General features: G+C 43.0%; 1 protein-coding gene across 5 annotated transcripts; it reads left to right on the top strand.

Moving 5' to 3' along the window:
• Positions 1 to 2971: 2971 nt before the first annotated feature.
• mafgb (v-maf avian musculoaponeurotic fibrosarcoma oncogene homolog Gb) lies at positions 2972 to 27553 on the top strand. 5 transcript variants are annotated; one of them, XM_061680516.1, is made up of 4 exons: positions 3098 to 3184; positions 14937 to 15153; positions 22434 to 22499; positions 23131 to 27553. In XM_061680516.1, exons 3-4 carry the CDS (start codon positions 22464 to 22466, stop codon positions 23608 to 23610), a joined length of 516 nt encoding a protein of 171 aa, XP_061536500.1. In that variant the 5' UTR covers positions 3098 to 3184; positions 14937 to 15153; positions 22434 to 22463; the 3' UTR covers positions 23611 to 27553. The 5 variants fall into 5 exon arrangements, with proteins under 5 accessions (XP_061536501.1, XP_061536500.1, XP_061536499.1 ...); XM_061680515.1 differs by having other exon boundaries at positions 3106 to 3184; positions 14940 to 15153; XM_061680513.1 differs by having other exon boundaries at positions 3109 to 3606.
• Positions 27554 to 27804: the final 251 nt, after the last annotated feature.

Below are 27804 nucleotides of genomic sequence, written 5' to 3' on the forward strand. Positions count from 1 at the left end.
TGGTTAAAAGAAATGGACAGCACCAAGTTAAATATGAGTGTCACAGCAAAGTCTGAATACTTATGGCTGTGTGATATTTCAGTTTTTCTTTTTTAATAAATCAGCTAAAATTTCAACATGTTTTTTTCTGTCAATATGGAGTGCTGTGTGTGCATTAATGAGGAAAAAAAATAACTTAAACGATTTTAACAAATGGCTGCAATATAACAAAAAATGAAAACTTTAAGGGGGTCTGAAAACTTTCCGTACCCACTGTATATATGTGTATTCCACAGCCCGGCATGGGCTTTCTATCCACATGGTAAGCCAGATGCTACCTGTCATCTGCATCCAATCAATTTAATCACTGACCTTTGTAGGTACATGCTTGCATATCAATGAGTTTGCCAAACACCAGCATGACTGAATTCAGTGAAGAGCTTTTGCATTCACCCAACAATATCAGAGAACATCTAACATCTTCCACACTGAAATGAACAACTGAGACAAGTGTGGTAAGAGGTGTTTGTTGGCTTTCCATTCAACTCACCTCAATAGTTGTCCATCACAAATGTGTTTGTTTTGCACTTCTGTGAAATCTGTGCTGATACAGTATTAGGTTGGTGCAGCTGTCAGATGAAACAATAACGGCAGAAAAAGCGGAAGCTCCTCCAGGTTCTATGTCATGAATGCAAGAAGTCAGGAACTTCCAAGACAATCCTTCAGGAGTTAGCCATCTATTTGTTTCATTTTCTGTAGCGCTTGTCCTCATTAGAGTCAGGTGAGCTGGAGACTATCCCAGCTGACTCAGGGCAAGAGACCTTGGACTGGTCGCTAGACAATCACCGGGCACATACAGTATAGACAAACAATTTTGACAATTTAGAGTCTTCAATAAACCTACCAGGAAGGATCCCCGGAGAAAACCCATAGAAGCAAGGGGGAACATGAAAATACCACAGAGGAGGGCCTGAGCCAAGATTCGAACCTGGGACGTCTCGACTGTGAGGCAGACCTGCTGTCCGTCCTTTATCATTACAATGTCAAAAAAATCAATAGCTGCATTATGTAAACGTGAATGTATTTTGACGTTTTGTATTACTGTATTTTTAAGCATTGTTGGATGAATTTTCTTAGGTGTGTGTCTGACTATTTTCCACCACTGTGCTGTGTGTGTACCCCTGCTATTGATACATAAGTTTTATCTCACAAATGTATAGTGACATGCCGGATTTTATTTTTCAAATGCATCATTATACTTCTCCCTGCCTCTGTGAGCTTGCGCAAACAGAGGCAACTACTTGAGATAACATCTTCCCATATGTACTCTATGTTGATAAAATGTCTTGGATGAAAAATAGCGCCTTGGGGAAAAAGCCGACAAAGGTCCTAGAAGCACAACTTTAAATCAAATACTACTCTGTTAAATTGAGTTTAGGTTTGTGTTATTTTTATTTTATGCTTTTTTTTTTTTTTTTTTTTTTTGCATGAACCATTGTTTTTCTTGAGATGATGTGACCTTTCTTGACATGATAGCTGTTAGTCTCTTGAAATCATACCTGGCAGGAGGCTGACCAAAAACCTCCTGCACTGAAACAGTTTCTTCCTCCAAGTCAGCATTATCAACAGGCCATGTCCCTCCGTTGACATATTTTGTTGGTGGTGTTACTTCAGGCAGCACGGTGCAAGATTGATTAGCATGTCTACCTCACAGTCGAGCAGTTGCAGGTTTGAATCTTGCATTGGTTTTCCTTAGATACTCTGACTTCCTACCACATTCCAAAAACATGACTAAAGTAATGGAAGACTATCAATGCTTCTCAAAGTGTGGTACGAGTACCACTAGGAATACACCGGCTCCCTCTAGTGGTACACAAAAGAATCACAGAATTAAATGTTCAAAATGTGCATAATGTTACAGTGCATTTTGGGCTTAATTTTTTTTTTTTTTTTAATCCAGTACAGTGCATTGGTCCAGCTCACCCAGGACCCTAATAGGACAAGCGGTAAAAAAAAAAAAAAATGAAGAGATAGAGAGCGATGGTCCTCATTAAGGTCACAGGTGAGCTGCAACTAATCCCAGCTGACTTTAGGCGAGAGGCAAGGTACAAGCTGAAACGTTCACCATCCAATCGCAGGAAACACTTCAACAAACAACAGTCTTCGATCAACCTAACATGCTTGTTTTTGGAAATCAAGGGATTAGGAAAACCCCTCCTGGAGCCGACACCTTATCGTAGTGGAGGGGTTTGTGTGTCCCAATGATCCTAGGCGCTATGTTGTCTGGGGCTTCGCACTGCTGGCAGGGTCACCCATGGCGAACAGGTCCTAGGTGAGGGAGCCCGCCTCTGGAGCCAGGCAACAACATTAAAAAAAAATCTCTTCAATAAGGCCACGGATGGGGAATATATTGCTTCTCCAATTCTGTTGTTGTCGTCGATAATGCTCCCCAGTTGATGCTTTTTCCGCTTAAGATTTTAAGTTTAATCGGTCGATCAGTTGAGCTCTCAACTATGCTCAACTTTACTTCTCTTTATTTACGTATTTTAAAGTCATTCTGTCATCTACAGAGGACTGTAATGAGTCTATATTGACAAAGTAAGGAGGGGGAAAAAAGTAGGTAGGCCCTTTCTGTTTTCAAATGTAGGGAATACAAGTGAAAGAGGTCAGAAAATACTGTAATAGCTGAAAAAAATGATGAAGTTCAGTACCAATGAATTGTGTTTGTTATTTCTCATTACTGGTGTTGGTAGTTCTGGGCTAAAAAGTCAGCAACTCTGATATGGAACGCCGCATTCTGGCTTGGTAACCGACATTTCCGTCACCAAATCCTCCACTTAATCCTCCGCTCGTGACTCTTAAGAGTGTTGTTGTTGTTAGTAGTAGTAGTAGTAGTAGTGGCGCCGTAGTGGGCCGTGTCTCTTTAAATGCGGGTTACGTAGCGCCTTCATGAATGAAACCACGTGATCCAAACATCACTTGACGTCTCTCGTCTGAGCCCAGACCGAAAGAAACAAGGCAGGAAGGAACGAGCGGATACAGCAGACGGTGCCACAAGGCGTCAACCGGAGGACAGGGGCCAAACGTCGCTCCCTCCTTCTCGCTTCGCAACCGCTCCAGCACCAGCAACCGTCGGCCAACGCCGTCCATCGAAGGTCGGGGGGCGGTGGGCGAACGGACGGCGCCGCTCGGGTTTGCACTTCTGGTGAGTCAGCAGTCCAAATGCCCACAAAGTGCCGAATGAATAAACGCGGTGTCGTTTCGCTGAGTTTCAAAGCCACCCCGCCCCCGTAGAAGCGCTGAATCATCACGAGCCCGCCGCTCGTCGGCCGTCCGGTCGGGAGCGACCGAGCGTGTCCGAGCGGTGATTCCGCCATACGGACAAAGGGGGGAGCACCAAGCGGACGATCGCGAGGCAACCTCGGGGAGAACACGAGAAGCCCGCGTGTGTCGGAATGAGAGGGGCGAGGGCACGTTGCCAGCAAAGGTCGAGCGGCGGAGGTGTCGCCCGTCTGCTGTAGCCTGTCAACGTGTTTTTCCAAAGTCGGCCAAAAATGTGCTAAGTAACAAGTCGGAAGACGGAGAGGAACTCGCCTCGCCGACTGCGTGGCCGGCGCTCGTTGGCAGGTACGCGACTCGCACAACCCTCGGCTCTCCTGTTCGCCGTTGTTTTCCGTGTCAATGTCTCTATCCGTCCTGCTGTCCTCCTGCGTGCTCAGCTTCCCACTTTGCGTGAAATTCGTGGCGGAAACCACCGCCGTCTGTCAGCCGCTAGCTTGTGACAGCGAGCAACATGGAGCGCCGCTCTCTGCCTTTTTGTGTTTCTGTTGTTTTCACGTTTTTGTTTTTGTTGTTGTTGTTGTTGTTTTTTTTTTTTTTTGCTTTGTGCCCTCCGACGGGCCTTATGTTTCACGAAACCCAGTCGAGACACCTCGTCCCCGTTCCGGTTCGGTTCGTGCTGATTCATCACGTCATTCTTATTTGGGAGCATGAGCGGCAAGGTACGAGGGCGCCATGGCAACATGGCACCGGGCGGACAAAGGTCTAAAGCGAGGGAAAGGCGCTCGCTTCACGTCGGGGGGCCTCGGGAACAAGTGCACCTCGCTCGCGGACGTTGAGGTTACGAGAGAATCTTCGAGCTCAGCGTTTGCCGACCTCGATCGAGCCAAGGTGCAAAATGTTGCATTCGAAAAATCTCGCGTCACACCACCAAACAATCATGGGTGCGCGGCGGGAATTGTTCTGCCTTTCACTACACGTCGCTGGCATAGAAAGATGAAGAAAGATCAATTCTTTTTCAAACCAATTCAGTCAGTGACGCTCAAAGTGTGGTAGCAGTCTGCGAAAGACGTTTTTGAATTGAATGTACAAACTGGACAATGTTACAGGGCTTTTAAGGACAGTTCAGTTGTATTTAACCGAAGTGTAATTCATATGCATTCAGTCTTTCAGAAATGTTTGCTTTTAAACATTTATGAAGCTAAAATGTTTCATTTAACTTTTGAGTGCAATACATTTCAATGGAATCAATGTTATTGATTTTCCTACACTTAAGTGCAGAGTTAATACTCAAACTGCGCATAATGTTACACTACCTTACTTCTTAGGAATGCAACTTTGTGTGTTTTTGATGAACACTTAGGCTAACTGTGTCATTGTAATTTAAGTTGGTCATGATGGTGGTAGTTGCAGTAGTTTCATGAGGTTGAGGGAAAAAAAACCGTTTTATGAACCACTGAATGAAGTGAAATTGGATATTTCCCGCAGCACACCTGATGATCACTCCTGTCACATTCACAGCGGTTGGGAATCACTCATGCAGAGAATGCGTTCTGACCGGTATCCTTGTTTATTCAAGATGACCTCACCGAGTCACACAATCAAGACAAGCTGTGCCCATGGCATTTTTAAACAAAATATAACAGTTAACGTACGTCACTGATGGTGTAGCGGTACACTCTCCTGCTCCCCTGAGATTGACTGACGACCAGTCCAGGGTGTCCTCCACCTTTCGCCAGAAGGCAGCTGGCATGGGCTTCAACCTCCCCCTCGACCCTGAACAGTATAAGCGGCCTACCAAATGGATGGATGGATAAGGACGTTTATTACTAGCCCGGCTTGCCTAGTTATATATTAATTATTAAACAAGTCAAATTATAAAGCAATTATCTCTTAGGTGTTGCAACTGAGTGTCTACTTCTCATTGACTTATTATGACATTATCTGCTGACTGGTTGCAACCTGTGCACATTGCAACTCAGGAGTAATAGGGAAGCTCTGTGGACCCAGGAAAAACGAAACTTCACCCCCTAATGATTCCAACTCAGCAGCTTTAGTTAGAGTCAGCACTCTGAAGAGTGTATCAAAAGTATGTAGTAAGCAAGTTGGCAAGTACTGTAATAGAGGGTCATAATGATGAAATAGTTGTATCAGTATTGGATAGAAATGCACCCCCCGCCCCTCTCTCTCTCTCTCACTCACACACACACACACACACACAACCTATTGGCTAAGCTTTTTATACTTGGTATCAGTATTTAATCAGTGCTTGAAGTGCATTTCTCTGTCAAGTACTTTCCCCATCCTTCCCTGGTGTTCACCGTAATTGAACGCTGACCAATGCTTATGTGTGCAACTTTTTCTGATGGTGGCGGCGCGGCGGCAAAGGCGCGTGCAGCAAGGGGGATGAAGGAAGAATGAGAGATGGGATTTGCGGAGAGATTGAGAACAAGGACCTTTTTGTCTTCAAGGCATTCCCCTGAAAATGCTGAGGCGGAGCAAATGCTCCCTCGCTTGACAGATGGCGTTTTCACTTGTTACTAACCACAGCGAGTTTCTTTGACTTGTCCTAAGATCTAGCTGTTTGTAAGAGAGATCTACACATCGAGTCGAGCCGGCCCACGCCTCCATGGGGGCCCTAAGTAAAATTTGATTATGGGGGACTCTATTTCTGCTAATAATATTGATTATTGATCATTCATATACCTACTATAAACTTATTGCAGCAGTAGTACACTACAAGCGAGAACTGGAGTTGATTTACACAACATTCCCAGTTATAAAACATTAAATGGGATATTAAATATCATCTAAGCCTAGTTGTATACTATTTATTGACTATAAAAGTGTCATCTGGTTTATTATTTTTTGGGGAAGAAAAAAAACAACAAACTGTTGCAGCAATGTGCAAAAATAATTTGAATTGCAAGGTCAAAGGTAAAGTGCAACTGCAAATAAAATCACAAAGATATTCTGTATATTAGATCAAATCTGTAAACTGAGGACCAACACAAACCACTTTCTGTAATAAGTTCCATTTCCGGTTCTGTGGTCATCACTATACTTTCCCTTTGCAATTGCTGGTACCCATCTGTGGTGGTGTAACAAAAAAACCGCACGCACAGTTGAAGAAGCAAAACACACTTCTTTTGGGCTGATGCCCCACTATTATTCACAAATCTCATGATGGTTTAACCTCAATGTTATTGTGTGATTGCACCCACCCCCAGAAACTTTGCTTCCACTTTTACTACCTTTTAAAGCACGGCCAGAGCAGGTTTGTATCTGGTGCACATATTCCTATTAATGTGAAAAATGAAGGTCGTACTTTCAGATGGTCCAAAGATTGTATTTTTCCCATTATAGCAAATTCATAGCAATTTTTGTCAAACACGAAAGGAACCGAAGCACGTGGAAACAAATGTTCCCACCAGGTTCACTCTTGTCCATCCAATTGTATTTTGTAACATACAAGTACTGTACGTATAGTCTGCCCTGCTGAAATAATGAAGACTATTGGACTTTAATAGTGTATAGAATAAATACTTTATACAATAAAGAGCATCATCTCACCCAAAAAAATATGTGGTTTGTACAAGTAGAAGTTAGGTGGAAACCAAGCTGCGTGTTTAGTGTTCATTGCTAGGAATCAACCAGAACAAACTTAGAAATGAATGCATCTCTCCAGTCGTGGATATACTGGCTCACACCTGGCTCCCCTGACGTTCGTGACTTTCACAAAAATTTTACTCATCTTGACGAATCAGTTATACTTTTCAGGGGTCTAGATTGCTGATTCGGAGGGGCAACAATGTTTTGTTACTAAGATATTTTTTTCAGTGTTTATCCATCCCCTCGCCTGTATTTCAGGAAAGAAGAAATAACGCAGTAAATAGAGTATATTGCAGAGGCGTCTTAATGGATTTCTCCTATCGTGTTCACCTGCGATGAGAGTGGGGGTAAATTTCAATGGTTGTGGATCTTTTTTTTTTTTTTTTTTTTTTTTTTTTGTACTGTAGGCTCCATTTCAGAAAAGTCTGCTATGAGTGAGATGGAAGTAAAAGACGAAGAATAAAAGACAGAAGCAGAGGGAGTATGTGAGGGGAAAGCAGTTGGGCAGATCAATAGTAGAGTTTTTTTTTTTTTTTTCTTCCCCTCAACGGTAATGATGAAATATGGTGTAAGCAGATCTGGTGCATAATCATCTCTATGCTCCAGTCTTTTTGTATCAGTGTCAGCTCCTTCTGCTTGCTGTGTGTTAAATTAGCCCAAACTTCACCAGTGTGCCAAGGTGTTTACCTCCCTGAGAAGACAGAAAAGTATGAAATAAAAACAAATCCAACATAAACTAAAAGGGATGGAGAAATGAAAATCTTGTTTAGTTGTATTTAAGCCACTTGTTTTACTGATCCAACCTGCAGCGCTGCAATTTCTGTGGTGAGTTCAAGCACCAAATCGTACGAAGCAGCTTGTCTTTATCAGTAATCACATTACAATCTGTGCTCATGCCTTTCACCTCTATGTTTTCCTTCCAAGGGCGCCAGCGTTCATTTTGGAGCTCCTTGAGGCGGAGACACCTTGTGCGCACATAGAAGCGCAAGAAACCACATTAGTGAGTTTGCTTTTCATGCCACGTTGACGTATTAGGGATAGCGTTCGAGATGCAAGGTGCTGGTCGCAGGAGCATCTGTTTGAGTGGTTTTCTACCAGTTGCATCATCTTGCGCATGTCTGACTGCAGTGTGACGATGCCAGAATTGTGGTTGGAATTCATGAACCTTTTGTTATTTGGAAACCTATTGCACATATTGTATCAAGATCAGCGAGCAGAGAAAAGATAAGCATGCAGATCAAATGAAGCATCTCATCATCACCTTCTGTTTACCAACAGCTCCTGGGGGTTTTGTTGAAAGCAGATGTAAGCTTGCAGCAAAGCATATTCTTAATAGTCCAATTTAATTGTTACGATGGGATTTTTACATCTGCAGTTAGTAAGTTTTTTTTTATTTTGTTTGATGGGAATCACTGTTATTTGTTTGACTACGTCACTTGTTTACATAACCTTGTGGTGCTCAAAAACGCTTTTTAATATAGCAGATCATGCCAAGGTCAAACTGCTAAGAAATGTAACAACAACAAAAAAAACTTTTGGAGAGCCATATTTGTGTTTGTTTGGTAGTAGTTTAGTTTTGCAGGCAACTTCCTGGTTCATTGAGGATGACCAAGTAACTCACGACTAACCAATAAACTAACACCATCAGTGATTGTAACCTCTTGTCTCATGTAGTCTAGGTAATTGGCTGAAATGAGGTGGCATGGTGAATGAGCAGTTGGCACAGCTGTCTCACAGTTCTGAGATTGCAGGTTTGAATTCCGGTTCCTGCCTTCCTGAGTGGAGTTTGCATGTTCTGCCCGTGCTAGCATACTCCGGCGTCCTCCCACTTTCCCAAAACATCCATGTTAGTTTAATTCCATCCATCCATCCATCCATCCATTTTCTGAGCCGCTTCACCTCACTAAGGTCGGGGGCTTGCTGGAGCCTATCTCAGCTATCATCGGGCAAGAGGCTGGGCACACCCTGAACTGGTTGCCAGCCAATCGCAGGGCACATACAAACAAACAACCATTCACACTCACGTTCAATTTAAATTTGTCAATTAACCTACCATGCATGTTTCTGGGATGTGGGAGGAAACCGGAGTGCCCGGAGAAAACCCACGCAGGCACGGGGAGAACATGCAAACTCCACACAGGCGGGGCCGGGGATTGAACCCAGATCCTCAGAACTGTGAGGCAGACGCTCTAACCAGTATTCCACCGTGCCGCCTGTTAGGTTAATTGAAGACTCTAAATTGTCCATAGGTGTGAATGTTAGTGTGAATGGTTGTTTGTCTATATAACACCTCGGATTGAGTGGCGACCAGTCCCTGCCTCTCACCCAAATTCAGGGATAGGTTCCAGCTCATCCGTGACCCTAATGAGGATAATCGGTATAGGAAATGGATGGCCGTATGGATGTTTGAAATGACTGAGGACAAACAAATATCTATAAAACTGTAAAGCATTGTGGGCATCACAACGTGTGTGAATATCTTTAAAAAAATAATGAGTAAGAAAATATAGTAAAATCACTGAGAATGTGGAAAATGTTCTTAATTACGAGCAAAAAATGCTTTTCATCTTGTACCATTCTGTGCTTGTTTCGCCTTTTATACTCATTATTATGTAATTGAACATAACGGAAGATACACATGCAATGTCGCATGCCTAGTAGTTGAAATAACTCCAGTAAAGTCATTCATATTATCCATCCTTTTTCAACACCGCTTATCCTGGTTAGGGTCACGGGGCCTATCCCAGCTGACTTCGGGCGAAAGGCGGACTACTTCCTGAACTGGTCGCCAGGCAGTCGCAGGGCACATATAGACACGGACAACCCGTCGCACCCACATTCACACCGTCACTGAGTGGGAACTGAACCCACGCTGCCTGCACCAAAGTCAGGCAAGTTTACCACTATACCATCAGTGACTCCTGTCCTTCATATTATAGTACGGTAATTGGTTTTAGTGCAGCAGCACGGTGAAATAATGGTCTATATGTGCCCTGCAATTGACTGGTGTCCAGTCCAGAGTGTCCCCACCTGTCGCCTGTCGGCTGGGATAGACTCAAGTATATCCACAACCCTATTGAGGACTAGTGCTATATAAAATGCATGAATAGATGGTTTTTGTTGTTGTTGTACTTCACATATAAGCCTCGCTGAAAAAAAGTTATTTAAATTTTTGTACTTAATTTGAATATCTGTTGCACATGATTCAAATGTGTTAAAATATATTATTTGATTATTCTTGAGTAAAAAGGGGGAAATGACATCGGTTTACGACGTTTTAATCATGTGCAATCAAAAATTAAGTACTTTTCTTCAGTGAATGTATTCGTAAACCAAAGAGATGCAAAATACTTTGCTATCTGCAGACTGTGGGTCAGAACAGTGGCCTCCTGGTGACAATGAAGCTCAGAGCTAAAGGGGGAACTACGCCAGCAATAAACTGTACGCTCATGTGTGTACTTTCAGATATGAGCATGTGCTCTATTTCAGATTACTGGGTGCCTACTTGTTAACAGAGCGCACAGAGTGACAGATGCACTTCACATCTCTACTGGGCACTACAGCAGTGTAATAATAGGATGTCATTATTGCTCATAAGAGTGCATGCCTAATCTGACACTACTAATGCGATCTGCATAGACACAATTTTACTTATGATGTCAGAACCAAACCTCCTTTCCGTGTGTCTATGCAAGAAGAGTAGACATCATAAACCAATATGCAGCAAGGAGAAAATCCTAAACTTTGTCGTTAGAATCCTAAAAGAGTGACAGTAAATGGTACCCCTGAATTAGGATTGGCAGAATACTATGTCTCACAGCATACTGTACCGTATACTGTTACCTTTTTGTTAATATTGCTAAATGTTACTGAAAGATTTCTAGTGATCCTCTCAGAATACATATTACTGCATTGCTGTAGTTAATTGTATTCATCTGGATGCACATAATCATGAAAGTGTGACACTTTACATGGTTTTACTTGTTACAAATGTTTTCCTAGTAGCCCTCTGATTTTAAATGCCAAATGAGAATCAGTTTGACCGAGGATTATTTTCCTCTTATTAAAAAAAAAAAAAAAAAAAGCAGAGCCAGGGCTCAACAGTCTGACGATGCAATTTTTTTTGCTTGTGTTGGGAAAAGTCATCACACTCCGACTTACTACCTGGAATGGGAAAAACGTGTTGACGCCAGGACTTTTTCCTCACTTTTAATAACTCACTTTGCACAAACACAAGCTCATGCACACTTAACCATCATGTACATAACCCTATTTAAACTCTCAGGAAAGTAATTATTCCTTCATGTCTCCACCAAGGCCAGACAATCCAAATATGACTGTTGACGGTTGATGATGCTTGGGGCGACACTGTTGCACTCTAGTCCTGTAGGTGGGCATAATGCCTATCATAATGTAGGTAAACATTTGCCACACACAGCAAGGTTTTTTACTTCATCTGACAATTCTAGTGATTCACTGCCCCACTTGGTCCAAATGAAATAGGAAAAGCGTGAAAAAATACACGGAAACAGGCTTCTGTGCATTTAGCTCCTTCTGACGTTCCAAAAAACATGCATGTTAAGTTATTGAAGACTAAATTGTCCATATGTGTAAATGTGAGTGTGAATGCTTGTTTGTCTATGTGCCCTGCGATTGACGAGCGACCAGTGTAGGGTATACCCCGCTTCTCACCCAAAGTCATCTTGGATAAGCTGCAGCTCACCTGTGACGCTAATGAGGACAAGGAGCATAGCTTCTGGAGCACCCCCCACAGGACTCCCTGAGCACAAAGCACATGTAGACCGGTTGGCCAAATTCCCATGAACCCTCCAGGACTCTGCTGCAGGTGTAGAACTGATCCACTGTTCTACGGCCAGGATGAAAACCCCACTGGTTCTCCTGAATCTGTGATTCGCCTTCCAAGCAGACCCTCCTCTCCAGAACCGCTGAATTGACCTTACCATTGAGCCTGAGGAGTGTGAGTTCCCTGTAGCTGGAACACACCCTACAGTTCTCGTTCTTGAAAAATGAGCCCACCACTTCGGTCTCCCAATGCATAGGCACTGTCCTTGATGTCCATGTGATGCGGCAGAGGGTTGTCAACCAAGATCTTCCCACAAGTCTTAGGAACTCTGGCAGATGTCATCCACCTCTGGGGCTCTGCCATTGAGGAGCTTTTTAACCACCTCAGTGACCTCAACCCCAGAGATAGAGAAGCCCAACACATAGTCCCCAGACTCTGGTTCCTCTCAGGAAGGCATGTCAGTGGAATTGAGGTCTTCAAGGTATTCTCCCCACCGACTTTCAATGGCCTGTGTCGAGGTCAGCAGCAACCTATCCCCACTTTACACAGTGTTTATGGTGCATTGCTTCTCCATCCGGAGATGCTGGATGGCGGATCAGAATTTCCTAGTTCCCGTCTGTTTTTTGCCTCAGTGACCATCAAAGCTGCATTCTTCTTGGCCTGCCAGTCACCCATCAGCTGCCTTCTGAGTTGCACAGGCCAAAAAGGCCCAACAGGACTCCTTCAGCTTGATGGCATCCCTCACTGCCAGTGTCCACTAACTGGTTTGGGGATTGCTGCCACAACAGGCACCGACTACCTTACAGCCACAGCTCCGGTTGGCTGCCTCAACAGTGGAGGCACGGAACATGGCTCACTATCCCCCAGGACACGGTAAAATTTCTGTCCAATAACAGAACACTGCTCAGGTTCTGGTTAGGGGCGCTGTTCCTCCCAAGAACGCCTTTCCAAGTCTCACTGCCATTGCCCACATGAGCATTGCACTCTCCAGCAGAACAAGTCCCAGCGGGAGTACACTCCAGAAACTCCTCCATGGACTTAAAAAAGGATTGGTACTTAGAGCTGCTGTTTGGTGCATAGGCAGAAACTACAGTCAGGACCTCCGTCTCCACACCTAAAGGCAGAGGAAGGCAACCCTTTCACCACCGAGTTGAACCCCATCATACAGACACCAAGCAGGGGGGAGCAATGAGTATACCAGAGAGGTCACATTCCGCATCACTAGAACCATTTTCTGTTGCTGGGGATCGGCCTGTCAAGGTTCCTTGCCTTCGGCCGCCACCAAGCTCATTGTGCACTGTCCACAAGTGTTGAGCGCATGTGAAAGGGGACAGTGTTACCTCTTCTGGCTGTGCTCGGGCTCCATGGGTGCAGGCCAAACCACTAGGCAATCGCCAGTGAGCATCACCTCTTGATCTGGCTTCAGGAGGGCCCTGGTAACCTGTGTCCCAGAGAGGGAAACGAGGTCCAATACTTTTATCCATCATAGTGGGTTTCTGAGCTGTGCTTTGTCTGGTCCCTCCCCTAGGACTTCTTTGCCCTGGGTGACCCTGCTAAGGGCATAAAATCCAGATACCTTCTTTCCTAGGCTCATCTGGACACACAAAGCAAGCATATTGTTAAATACGTCTCGAACAGTGTCAATTGAACCAAAATCAAGCTTTAGGCAAATTAGTTGAAATGCCATTAGTATTGTATCTCATTTTGTTGTGCAGGTGTTCCTAATATTGTGGATGGTGGGTGTATATTGCAATTTGTGGGATCAGAGTTTTACTTTGTCTTCTTTGTCCCAATACGTTCTCCATATCTTCTGCTTCTCTCTCCATGTTATCATATTTATTTCACACTCTGCAAACGTCCCATTTAATAGCTTCCTGCTTTCTCTTATACGACACACACACACGCACACATTTAAACACACGCACAATGAAAGTGTACTCCCTTGTGTTCATATCCTCACTCTCTCCATGATTTCTGCTGTGAGGCCACTCCCTCGCTCACAGGTTGCCATTATCGCTGATCTGATGCCTAAATCTCAATTAGCCTCCCCTCAGAGCTCAGCGTTCATTATTTACCAACGCTCACGGCCCACGTAAATCACAGAGATCCTCTTAACATGGGCAAAGTGAGCTGTAGAAGTTTAAATTCTCTTCATTTCTCTCGTCATCTGAGTGTCCTACTCCATTCAATGTTGTCCCTGTTGTCAGTGATTGCTCTGTCACTTGCAGGCACAGTTAAACTTGTTGTTATGCTAGGATTACTCACTAAATATAGACTTTCCACTGCATCACTTAAACAATCTAGTCTTAATCTTTCTCTCAGCGTTGACTGGTTTGTGCTTGCGTACATCCACCCTCACAAGCCCTCAGGTTTATATTAGTGTGCACAAGCACCATTTGGATGGAAGTCGCTTTCTAAGAAATTCCTCTCAGTGTGTTGTTATTGGCCCGGTGCAAAAGGTTTTTCTCAAAGAAGATTAATTAGGGTGCAGTCTGAAGAAGATGCACACGCACGCGCGCACACACACACACACAGAGTGCTTTTTAGTCTGCACTACTTGAAAAGTGTTTACTCTTTTGATGATCAATCTTTGACGATCCCTGTTTCACCTGGTCCATGACGATTTTCATCTACGTGCGTATGTCTGTGTCAGATGGTTAGTAGTAGTTTTATTGCACTGGATCAGCTTCAAAACTTTTCTAATTGGAGGTTTTATCCGTGGTCATTGCTGAGCTCAGTTATTTTCTCACCGACCCCAATCCCCCACCGCTGCCCCCCTCCGTGGAGTTCTCTCTATCCTCCCTCCACCCACCTCCGTGCCCAACAGCTAAGCTCTTACAAATGTGTTGAGGATGCATTTTCACCTAAACACCCTCCCATCCCCTCTGCCTCCCTGCTTTCCTCCCTTGCCGTCCCATCCCTCCATCCCCACCTATGCCCCCCTCACCCACCGCTCAAGTTCTTTTCAGTCTCCCTTGTCATTTGCACCCCACAGCCTGTCCTCCCTCCATACTCAGCATTTTCCTCAGCTGTGGGTGTGATGTCTCCGTTGTAGCGCTAATCAGCTCTGGAGACGTCAGCATTCTTTCCGTCCTCCTTCACAACCTCCTCCAGCATTACCTCCTCTCTTACCTCTTTTCTCCTCACAGTCTTATCTCTGGTTGTGTTTTAACCATCTTCACAGCATGTCATCTGTTTGTGTGTGTGTGTGTGTGTGTGTGTGTGCGTGTGTATGTTTGTGTTTGTGTGTGCTGTTTTTCAGCAGTAACCATAAGCAGCTCCGCTCTTGAGTCGTCAGCGTTCTTTGTGGCTACATAAAAATACAGCCTAGCGCAGCAGAAAAGCTGTCTGTTGTAGCGAGAGTGGCCGTGGCATTGACCACAGCACTGCGACCACCCCACATGCACTGTGGGAAGGACACCACTGGCAAGCTCAAGATGAATGGCAATGCTTTACTCAGCAGATGATCCCTAACCCAGGTGACTTACACGTGACCTGTGCTGTTCAAGAGCACAATTGTGCCTACAGTTTTGTGCTGCAGTATACCTTTTTGTCTATGAAAAACAGAGCTTCTTATTATGTGTGTAGTACTTACTAAAATTATTCCCCAACACGGATTAACTTGTATTAATCTACAGTACTATACATGATAAAATACTGCTGAGATGCACCCTCACTCCCTGGTGAACAGCATGGTGTTTGTTACCTCAGCTTTGACAGTACATTATGTCCACCTTCTAAACCTCTAAAAAACACACAAAATATGCTGATATGATTGCTATCTAGAAGACTGTGCATCTAGTATTTGCATTTCTGCCCTGAATGTCTTCTTTTATAATTCCCTAACCCTGGACAAAGTGTGCGGAAATAAAACTCATACTGTATATCAGCACCCACGTAGTGGAAAAAGTAACTGTACTAATAATACAGTTGAGTGTCTATGAGGACACGTGTTCACTTGCAGATATGCTGTAATGAAATCTGAAATCATATTTTACAGTATATGGACTGCACTGTGAACTAAAATAGAAATCATATTGCAAGAGATGTTACAAATGCAAATTATATACTGCATTGTGAATATTATATATATTTTTTACATTGTACAGAATTATTTATAGTGAAATACATCCACCATTTTATTTTATTTATTTTGTTTTGCATTTTTGTCAATAAGATTTATAATTTCTTTGGGGAAAACTTTTTTTATCAATTGCTTGAATTTTGTTAAATAGTCTAACTAACTAACAACATGGCGATGTCTTGGAAGTTAACGTCTTGGAGTTAGGAGTTCTCTGTTTGCTCAAATACGGAATCTTATTCCACATTGCGGCACAGTTAAGCGCTGGGTGAGCCGCACCTCAAATAGTGTCTTAGGATGCTATATTTACCTTTTCATATATCATCTGATACCATCATGTTCAGCGGCAGATGTCTACCACAACATATGCCACCTACAGACCAGAGATAGCATCTATAAAGCTGGTATTTGTGGGAAAGGTTAGTTTTGGGGTAGGCAAAAAGCTTGAGTGGATTCTTTCCCTATGAGGTCAACACAATAATGTCCATAACATGAAAAGCACGAAAAAGACAATTGTCTGTTATATTTTAATAAATGTGTTATAATGAAAGATGTATAATATTGTTGTAAAAATATATATTTGCAATAAAGGCCTCCTTCCCACAAAAAAGCTCTACCCCCCTGATGCCTAGTAGGTACTCTGCAGTTAAATAAATGGGTGTCCCCGGCCACTATATGAGGAAAGAATCCTCGTTACTGTATTGATAGGGACGTTCCAGTGCTAATAGCTTCACTACATTGATATTTTTATGTCCCTCTTATAATTTTATACGGCTCATTGTAAGACACAGATGTCAAGACCAAATATGGAGAGTCAGCTTTTTTGTTTCCTTGACATGGGTTGTATTGTATTGAAATTTGACTTCATTTGCATGTTTGGGTACGTGCAGTGGAACATGTGGATATTATTGACCCCCCCTAGCATGGTGGCAGGGGAATGTGTTGGCATGCTTTTTGTTTGTATGTAGCTGGGGGTTGGGGGGTTAGGCACGAGGGAAATAAACCTATGCCTGGCAGTAAAAACGTCTCCTTTTTTTGCCTCTGTTTTCACTTCCCCCACCATCTCTCCTATCCACCCCCAAAGGCACCCTTAGTCTTCATGTCTTTGATCCATCTATTGTGTGATGATGATGCACCTCCAGCTGTGGGAGCGTACAATGCATCCCATAACACTGCATGCACAATTCAAGAAAGCTATATCAAAAATTCCGACTTTACAAACAGAATAATTCTCAGTTTTGATTGACCGTTACAGCGAGATGTTGTCTTTATTGTTGTGGTTGTAGTTTGCTGTGTTGTAGAACTGCACTATATGCTACTGAGTATTGTGTTAAAAATGTTGACACTTTCATGTACTGTAGTTAAATGAGGTAACCAAAATATTAGAATCGTTCTGCAAGTGGTCATAATGTTGGTGGCAGGTCGATGCGTTGGAAAGAGCAGTTAAAACAATGATGGGTATCATAGTGGCAGTGCAATTGCACTTTTCTCTGTGGTGGCAATATAAAGTATGTGCTTGTAATGTACATTTTCTCTGATCTACTGCTATTTTTAATTGTTGCATCTTCAGCATCCTCGCAGACTCACAGAGGTGCGCTGTGGGGGGAGGTTGACTCCTCACTGTTGCCAGGCCAAACTAATAATAATTTGAATAATAATAATAATAATGTATGACACCGATCATGATTTTGAGGATACCCAAAGATGCTTAAAAAACGGTATCCTCAAGATTACCAATCATTTCAGGCATGCTTCTTTGTTAAAATTTTTTTTAAGCTTTCCTCAACCTGTGACTCTGTTTATGGCAGGCCCACATTTTTAAACAAACATAAACAGTAAAAGGGGGCCCTTCTTTCAATACTATAAAGTTAGAACAACAATACTAAAAAGATTCTCAACACACTTGAATACTTTAGACCTACCCATTTTTGTTCCGAAAATAGTAGAATTACTCCCACAAAACAAAAGAACTCCTTTCAAAAGTATACAAATTAATCTGAAGTACTAATTCAATACACTTACCAATCACGAAATGGGAAAAAGACCTCTCATTGTCCACTGACAATGTTTACTGGGCACACATCTGTAAAAACACATTCTCAATGACAAAAAAACAGTAATTTACAGCTAATGCAGTTCAAAGTACCCCATAGATCACACGTTATGCAATATACTATGCATAAAATGGGCTATTTAAAATCAAACGTATGTACTCATTGTACTGAAAACGCTCCAGACACTTATTTGCACGCTCTTTGGCATTGTACAACCGTACAGCGCTTCTGGTCACTTGTGGCACAGAAACATTCCTTAGTTTTGAACTGTAGGATTCCGATTTCTCCTAATCTTTGTCTGCTGGATGATTTAAAAGGTGCAGATCTTCCAAATAAACATTCTCAATCCATCCATCCATCCATCCATCCATCTAATCCATTTAAGAAAAGTTGGTCACCTTCCATTAAAATGATGAACCTTGAAGTTTGATTCTGTTTGCCTGGGGAAGAATGTCATACAGAAATGTAATGTAATGTAATGTGACCAAATCATATCTTGTCATTTTAGACCCCTGTGCATGCCATAGGGTCACTTGCATGCACTTGAACCCCTATGCTTCTGGATCTGCGAGGTGGGCCTCTGGGGATGCTGGTAGATGCCGCCTTCCGTTGTCAGGCCACAGAGAGATGAGGGTCCGCCCCCCTCCCTCCCCTTTGGGCCCCGTCCTCCTCTCCCCTCTCTTGGCACCCTCGCCCGTCCTTGCTCCCGACGGGTGCTTAACATGGGTTCGCTTTGTCGGGCTGTGCCCGTTTTTGGGTCGGCGGCTGGCTCCTGCGTTGGGCCCTGTTGGTAGCTGGGCCCCCCATGCTCTCCGGAGGTGGTTGGGGTAATGGCGGAGGTGGGGGTCGCTGGGTGGGTGTGGGTCGTGGGGGGTGGTGGTCCAATGCCCGTACCCCTCCCTTTGAGACTGGTCGGGGCGCTTCGGTTGGGCTCGGGACCTCCCTGGGTCCTGAGGGTCGGGGGCGTCCCCCTGGTTGGGTCCCGTGCTGGACGGGCTCGCTGACTTGGCCCCCCCTTGTGGGTGGAGGGGGCCGGGCCCACCCTTCCTCCATGTGCCAGCTCAGCAACTCCGTACACCAGTTGACTAACATGCATGTTATATGGTGTTCATTCACTAATTAGTTTGATAGACACGCTATAGGCTTGTGCTGGGACCACAAATAATAGCACAGGTTATATTAACATATCAACTCACAGGTTCTTGCAGGTGTTTAGACGCTAAAAAAGAATCCCACAGCACCACTCGTCAGTAGCACTGCCTTGATCATTTTCCCACATCCTGTCCTGACCTTTTCTGTCCTCTCTCATCTTGTTCTCTTGGTTAGTTATTGCACGTCCTCACCGGGTGTCCCTCCCATCCACAAACAATAACACGACTTGACTGTTGTAATGTTACTTGTGTTCAAATATCTAGACTGTCTCACTTCTGCTGTGGTTATCACCCGTAGTCCCCTTGTCCACGCTGTCGCTCTGTCTGTCCCCTAAATCAGAATCAGAATCAGAATCATCTTTATTTGCCAAGTATGTCCAAAACACACAAGGAATTTGTCTCCGGTAGTTGGAGCCGCTCTAGTACAACAAACAGTCAATTTACAGAACACTTTGGGGACATAAAGACATTGACAAAAAACAATTGTGCAAAAAGATGCAGAGTCCTCTAGCACTTAGAGCAGTTCGAACGACTAATATTGCAATAGTCCGGTGCAATGACCATTGTGCAAAGGGCGCTGAGACTTCAAGGAGTGTATGTGGTTTAAAGTGACAAGTAGTGCGATCATCTGGGACAATGTCGGTTGTGCAAATGTTACAGATACTCCTCAATCAGTGTGCAAATGGAGCAGATGCTACTCTGGCACGAGTGGCCAGTATATGCAAATAGTGCAGCATGGCGAGACAACTACAGTGAGTGCACAAGTAATAAATAATTGGCCCCACAGAAATGTGACAACGAACTCAAGTCAAAAAATTGCCAGCTTGTTGTAATGGAATTATAGGTTAGGTGTTTAAGAAGTTGATCGCAAGAGGGAAGAAGCTGTTGGAATGTCTACTAGTTCTAGTTAGCGTTGATCGGTAGCGCCTACCTGAGGGAAGGAGCTGGAAGAGCTGGTGACCGGGGTGCAGACGGTCCGAGAGGATTTTGCACGCCCTTGTCTTAGTTCTGGCAGCGTGCAAGTCCTCAATGGTGGGTAGGGGGTTACCGACAATCCTTTCAGCAGTTTTGATTGTCCGTTGCAGTCGGAGCTTGTCCTTTTTTGTAGCAGCACCAAACCAGACTGTGATGGAAGAACACAGGACCGATTCGATGACCGCTGTGTAGAACTGTCTCAGCAGCTCCGGTGGCAGGCCGTGCTTTCTCAGAAGCCGCAGGAAGTACATCCTCTGCTGGGCCTTTTTGAGGACGGAGTTGATGTTGTTCGCCCACTTCAGGTCCTGAGAGATTGTAATTCCCAGGAACTCGAAGGTCTCGACGGTTGACACAAGGCAGCTGGACAACGTGAGGGGCAGCTGTGGCGAAGGATGCCTCCTGAAGTCCACGATCATCTCTACCGTCTTGAGCGTGTTCAGCTCCAGGTTGTGTCGCCCGCACCACAGCTCCAGTCGCTCCGCTTCCTGTCGATATGCAGACTCGTCACCGTCCTCGATGAGGCCGATGACAGTGGTGTCATCTGCAAACTTCAGGAGCTTGACAGTCGGGTTCGCTGAGGTGCAGTCGTTCGTGTAGAGAGAGAAGAGCAGCGGAGAGAGGACACAACCTTGGGGCGCCCCAGTGCTGATGCTGCGTGTGGATGAGGTGGCCTCCCCCAGCCTGACCTGCTGTGTCCTGCCCGTCAGAAAGCTGTAAATCCACTGGCAGATGGCAGGTGAGACGCTGAGCTGGAGAAGCTTGGTTGAAAGGAGTTCAGGGATGATGGTGTTGAACGCTGAGCTGAAGTCCACGAACAGGATCCTCACGTAGGTCCCTGCACTGTCGAGGTGTTCTAGGATGAAGTGCAGTCCCATGTTGACTGCATCATCCGCAGACCTGTTCGCTTGGTAGGCAAACTGCAGGGGGTCCAGCAGGGGACCTGTGACACTCTTGAGGTGGTCCAGCACGAGACGTTCAAAGGACTTCATGACCACAGATGTCAAAGCGACAGGCCTGTAGTCATTCAGACTAGAGATTGCAGGTTTCTTGGGGACTGGAATGATGGTGGAGCGTTTGAAGCAGGATGGAACTTCGCACATTTCCAAAGATCTGTTAAAGATCTGAGTGAAGACTGGAGCGAGCTGGTCCGCGCAGACTTTGAGGCAGGATGGGGACACATGGTCCGGTCCTGTTGCTTTGTTAATCTTCTGTTGTTTGAAGATGCGTCTCACATCCTGTTCATGGATGGTTAAGGCAGAAGTCAGAGGTGTGGTTGTGGTCGCGGGTGCGGCCGGGTTGGTGTGTGGAGTGAAACTGTCCTTTTCAAATCTGCAATAGAAGGTATTCAAGTCGTTGGCTAGTGTGCTATTGTTCTCAGCTTGGGGGGATCGTCGCTTGTAATTAGTCAGCGATTGGAATGCACGCCAGACTAAAACGCTTTTCTGTCCAGGTGCATTTTCAATAAACATCAGAATAATTAAAAAAAATTAAAAAATAAGCAGACAGAGTATTTCAAACTCCCCTGTTGCACACCAAAACTGTTCCAGCATAAAGGCATACAGATCCACCATTCTGCAAGGCCATGCAGCTGAACAGGACAGGTTATTTAAAAAAGAAAAAAAAAAGTGGCCCAATAGAAAGTGACAAAAGAGAGATAACATTTGCGCGGCAGGAGAGGAGAGAGCGTGTGTTTGGGGGGAGTGAGGCCAGGAATCTGCTGAGTCATTGTGACTGCTCTCATGATGTTCGCTTAGGTCAGAGCAGCAACAAGAGACACCCTTTAATGACCACACACACGCACACACACACACACAGAGGTCTGAAACAGACTAGCACCCTCGGACACAAAGCATCCCTTGTGGAGATGTGCACTCTGAGGACTGATGTCATCTTTTGCATTCCTGTGTTAACTTCTTCATCTCCACCCTTTTGTCTGTTGTTTCCCCTTTTGAGCAACTACATCTGTGTTTCTGCCATTGTTAGATTTTTATATTCCTGTCAGTTGTAGTTCATTTTTTTCCCGTATGTTGCTACAGGCTGGGTGGGATAACCTGTATGCATGTGTAAGAACGTGTAAGAGCTGAAACAGTTGGTTTTCTCCTGGAGTCCTTCCCACAAATTCTATCGTTTCCTCTTCTCTCAGTTCACTTGTTCGCGATTGGCCTGAAGCTAACCAATAACGCTTCAACTTGACACAAGCATAGGGCAATATCACTGTAACTGTCAAGAAACAGGAAGTCAGGGAAATTCTGAGAAATATTGCGTGTCACTTTCACTCATACAACCTGATATTGATGTGCAACGTTTAACCTGTTCAAATATCAGTCTTCCAAAGGTACAATTGGATTTGGTTTGTATGTGCTTGACCTGGTGGGTAGTAATCCACAAACAACAATACTTAATACTACTATACTGTACTTAATCCTGTGAACAATTGTACATTTTTGTCTAGCTATTACTTAGAATAACTGTTATATATTTTTTCTGCATTTGTGTAGGTCTCTTCAGAAGAACAAGGCTCCTGTGGCATGACGACGACAAACAAAGGAAATAAAGCCTTAAAGGTGAGGGAAAACATCCACCAAAATGGTACAGCTCAGTCAGATTCACCACAGTACAGTTTGAATCAAGTAAACCTCGATTAGGCTGGAATTTACACTACTCAGTGTTTAGGTAACATGGTAATAGATGTGTTAGCTACATGCAGCGAGGCATTAATTTGACAATTAATTAAACATAAAATGGCTATGCGTGGTGCAGTGTGCTGAGAATGCTTGTAAGCCAGAACCTTTTTTTTTTCAATGGCACTTTTTTCGTTTCAAAACACATTTCACAATCAGAGGGGTCAAACGGGGGGAAAGGAGAACAACTTTTCCCAGGGCCCTGAGCAGTTGGAGGGCACCTGTCTGTCCGGCAGTGGGCCCCAACGCCCCGTCGCCAAATCATATTGTGAATGCTCAATGTTGCCCGGCATGTTGAGGCACAGCATGGTACACACTGAAGGCGCACAACTCTAAATTTAGTTTTGCCTGTATACTGTAAAGAAATGTCCAAAAAGATTGGCTAAAAATCTGTGATATATCAGGGCCGCGAAAGATGATCCACGATATGGTTGGGGTTCACTGTATGCCACTCCGTTTGTTGTCTTTGATTGACTGTACTGTATTTGATCTGATTCCTTCTTACTTTATAAAGGTGAAGCGAGAGCCAGGAGAGAATGGCACCAGCTTGACAGATGACGAGCTGGTGACCATGTCAGTGCGGGAGCTTAACCAGCACCTCCGGGGGCTCACTAAGGAGGAGATCCTGCAATTAAAGCAGCGGCGGCGCACCCTGAAGAATCGGGGCTATGCCGCCAGCTGTCGAGTAAAGAGAGTTACCCAGAAGGAAGAGCTGGAAAAGCAGAAGGCCCAACTGCAACAGGAAGTGGACAAACTGGCCAATGAGAATGCTTCCATGCGCCTAGAGCTAGACGCTCTCAGGTCCAAGTATGAGGCCTTACAGACCTTTGCCAGGACTGTGGCAAGGAGCCCCACTGTGGGGGTCGGAGTCAGGGCTGGAGGGGGAGGAGGAGGGGTAGCGTCACCAGTCATTGGTCCACTCATACCCGGGAAGGCGGCAACGGCGACGAGTGTCATTACAATAGTTAAGTCCAAAACAGATGCACGGTCTTGAGGGAGGTTTAGATTGACAAAGGTGTATCTGGATGGAAATCAGCTGCGTCTAAGAATTTCTTCTCTGCTTGCCACACCTTCTTCACTTGCACTTAACTCCTGTGTCAAGTCACTGCACTGACCTGACACAGGTCTCTGGTGCAGTCAAGGACTAGAGGGAAGCAGAGGACTTGGCCCTCGGTCAGTGCTTGTTCACAAAGGATCCGGCAATTTAAAGTTGATAATTGTAATGAACTGCTGTCGTAATGAGGACGGTCCAATGTTCCCATTTCGTGGCTAAACAAACAGATGGTAATGGAACATTTCGGTGATGGATTTAGAGACCGAATAGTTTGATGATAGATCATCTCATGTGACCCAATCATTTCATTGGCTGCAGATGAGTCCCATCTTGCTCCAACCTTTTCATATCAGTATGACAGAGAATATATATATATATATATATATATATATATATATATATATATATATATATATATATATATATATACATACATACAACACAATTGTGTTACCTGTTACTGTTTTGTACCGTGTTGTCATTCACATGAGGTTCAAAATGTATTCTCTGTGTGTGAATTGTGATATATCAGGAATTCTGTGAAATTCGTGATTGTTTTGGTATTGTTATGTTTGTTAGTTATCTTATTTTCTACAGCTTCTTTACTTCTCACTCATATTTGCCCTTCTCTTTTTTCACTTCCAATTAGCTTCTCCGACTGCATGGGTAGCCAGATGATGTAGGAATTAAAAACAAAGGAAAATAACATAACTGTGGAAAGAGATATTGACATCTTTGATATGATTCTCTACAAGTAGTGTTTACGTTTGAAAAATTTGGAAGGGCAAGTGCCTTTTTCTGCTAATTGAAATGTTGGGAGAAGTCAAGAGGAAGCGTTGATCATAATAATAATTGGGCCATACCTGTGATCAGTGGGATACACTGATTAGTCTGGACGTCTATGACATTTAACTCCCCGTTGTTCTATGAGCTGTGTAGTAGCCACTAATAATAAAGATAATGATAATAATACCTATTTATAAGACTTTGCACTTGTACATGTGCTGTGCTCTAGCTACTAATTTATTTTAATTATTTCCACAATTTGAAAAGTTCTTTCGGAAAGTCTCAATATAAAGCTTGCTGAATGGTATGGTCTCCTACTCAGAGTAGTTCAACCTATAAATTACATGCATTCACATAAATGGGGAGTCAATGACAAAAGCTTTACAATAAAAGTAATCTTATGTGGTGTTCTCTTAAAAAATATAACAACAACAAAAAAAAACATTGTCCATATATGGTAGTGTCTCAAATTTTATAAAGACAGTTAGCTTTACATTGTTTGTATTTACTTGTGGAAAAAAATGAGGTAACTAAATCACTTTGATATACAGTATCTCTCTATTTTGCAATTGTACCAAAAGTGGCTTAACTACCGAATAGCTTTGTTCTTTCTGTAGTGACTAGGCACGTGTATGTACCGTGAACTAGAGTGTGGTGTGCTGTGCAAGTATGTGATGGGGTAAGTATAACTTTCACTATAGTTGATGGGTACAACTTTGATCCTTGTTTGATTTCAGGGCGAGTGATGACACACCGGGTAACCGTGTTTGTTCTCTCATTATTAAGTGTGCCCCAGGACCATCTGAACGTGTTAGATCATTTGCCCATAATCTGCATTTATGGTTTTTATAAAGCTCTTTTTTTTTTTTTTTTTTTTTTTTTTTTTACAGCTCTATGTCTAACATTTCTGATGAAAGCCTGTGCCGTGGTGCTTGTTATGTTCTGCACTGATTCCTGCAGACCAAGTGACCAATCTCGGTATGCAAGGTTCACATACGTTAAAGTAACAGAGATGTGAAGCCCTTTTTGTTCTACTGTAGGTATATTTAATGTTAAGTTTTAGTTTTATTCATCTCTTTCTTTTATAAAAGTCAGGGAAGTGACAAAATGATGTTATTGTACATAATGTCTTACAGAGTGAATGATAAGTCCTCTGCTATATAATAGCTCATCTATCAAAGAGTGACTTTCAAACTTTGAAAAAATGCTTATTACCGTTCAGGAAGGAAAACCTTGTTTTAATTGATTATTTTATTGAAATGGATATAATCTACAGGGATGAAAATATATGTTCATGAAGCTGGATACTGACTTGTTTTGCTGAAACCACCTTTTTTGAAGTTTTCACAAAGTTGAAGTTCATAAAGCTAGTAGGTTGTGCGCACACAACAGGCAGACGAAACAGCATCTGAAGATAAACTGTAGAGGTTTGCGATTTAATGGATTGATCATTTCTCCATAATCCAAAAGCTAAAAACGTGTGCAGAGAATGACACCTCAGATAACGTAAATGAAAAAAATGATGGTATTAATTTGCAAACAAATCATGTCCAGTATACCAACACCTTTGTTTTATGAGGTTGTTATTTTTTGTTTTTAATGATATTGTTTCTCTGTAAATGTGTGCTTTCCTCCCTGTTGAGCCACTCATTGAATTCCTTCATTGTTTGTGTGTACTTGGTTCCGTTTTTAAAAAAGGAAGAAAACATTTTGCTAAAATTCTCGGTCAAACACACCTCGGGGATAAATACCATATGTTGTGAGTGTAACAGTGTCAAGATGGTGTTTTGTTGTCTTTTAATATGCAAACTGTGTAAGGCATAAGTAGAACTCCTGTCACAAATAAGCTGTACTGCTATTGTCGCTTGTGTCAAATTGTTCAGGTCCAGTATGATGTGACAAAGTTGAAGAGTTTATATTCACAATGTTTAGCAATATGTGAACTGGGTATCAAATGTTTTGGCGATTTGTTTGTTTATATATGGATTATGTGTTGTGACTTGCCTTGCTTCCCCCAGCATATTATTGTATTTATTAATGTGCATAGACAAGAAAAATCTAATATTTTTCTAGCCATTTCAGTTTGACAGATGTCGCTTCTTGTCGTTGTTGTGTTTTTCCTCCTGTGTGAAGCTGTGTGTTTGGTCTTGAATGTAGTTTATCCAAACATTAAGTCAGCAGAAATCAGTGACCTTTAGCCATTATCAAACAGGGTTTCTGTAACACATTTTATGAGCTTGACATGTTTTACTGCTTCCTGCGCAGACGTTTCACCTTCCTAATGAAAAGACATTTCATCACCAGCCCAAGCAGCCACTCCTAAATCATATGTTCATAAATATTTTATGGCACGGGAAAAGAAATAGTGGAGACAAATATGATAGAAGTGAACAAATTTCATCCTTTACAGAGTGTTACAGATTGAATTAACTAGACCCTTGTTCAAAACATCTTATGATTGTAGAGAAAATGCCTCTTATCATCCTGCCAGGCCAATTGGTGTGTCGTCACTCAGTTATTTCCCTGTGAGGCAATCACACATTCAGACTAAAAGCCCCTTCACCCACCTCCAAAGCCGATCAATGAGAGTAAATGAACCAAACATTCCTTTGATTGTTTGTTTGGCGTGTCAATCAATAACAATGTTTGCTTTGCTTCTGCTGGCCCTCCACTGGCATCGCATCATTTGAACATATTTTGGCTGTTTTCTTCTTTTTCATCCCACTGTTGTCTGTTTGCCCTTCAAACAATGTGTCTAATGGTGATCATTCTGTCTGATTATACATTAAAGTTGGGTAATTTTTGTGTCTGAAAGTAAATAATGGTCGAATTAAAGTTATAGAGAAGTAGTGAGTTTGTGTGAATATGAAGCAGCCTGTTCAGAAAAGGTCCTGTCATAGGAAATTCTGTGTTTTATACTATTTCTGTATGGGGTGTAATTAATTATTATACTGTTCTTTCTATGGGAAAATACTGAAAATGTGACAGTCTTTCTAAGTATTTATCTTCCAACTAAATTATTGTTGTTGTTTTTTTTTGTAGCTAAATTAGTGATGATGGCAAGGTACTGGTAACTATGGAATTAACTGTTTCATCATCGGTCTAATGTTCTTTTAATTTATTGATGTATATACTGTATGTTTGTCAATAAACAGTTTACTTTATTTTGTATAACACCAATAAACATGGTTTAAAATAAATACAGTTTTGTTTACTTCTTTGTTATTGTAGCAGGGTGAAATTACATGATATTTTTCCATTTCAATTTGATACACAATTTTGAAAGCATAATCTTGTTTCCAGTGCCAACAAAGAAAATAAATTAAAAAATAGTGATTAGGCTTTTAC

This window comes from Phycodurus eques, chromosome 6, assembly GCF_024500275.1.
Source record: "Phycodurus eques isolate BA_2022a chromosome 6, UOR_Pequ_1.1, whole genome shotgun sequence".
NCBI lineage: Eukaryota > Metazoa > Chordata > Actinopteri > Syngnathiformes > Syngnathidae > Phycodurus > Phycodurus eques.

Bases quoted from the DNA above. Each gene is read 5' to 3' on its own strand.
- mafgb (XM_061680517.1), top strand. From the start codon at position 22,464: ATGACGACGACAAACAAAGGAAATAAAGCCTTAAAG. The intron at 22,500-23,130 runs GTGAGGGAAAAC...TACTTTATAAAG, and splicing joins AAGGAAATAAAGCCTTAAAG to GTGAAGCGAGAGCCAGGAGA.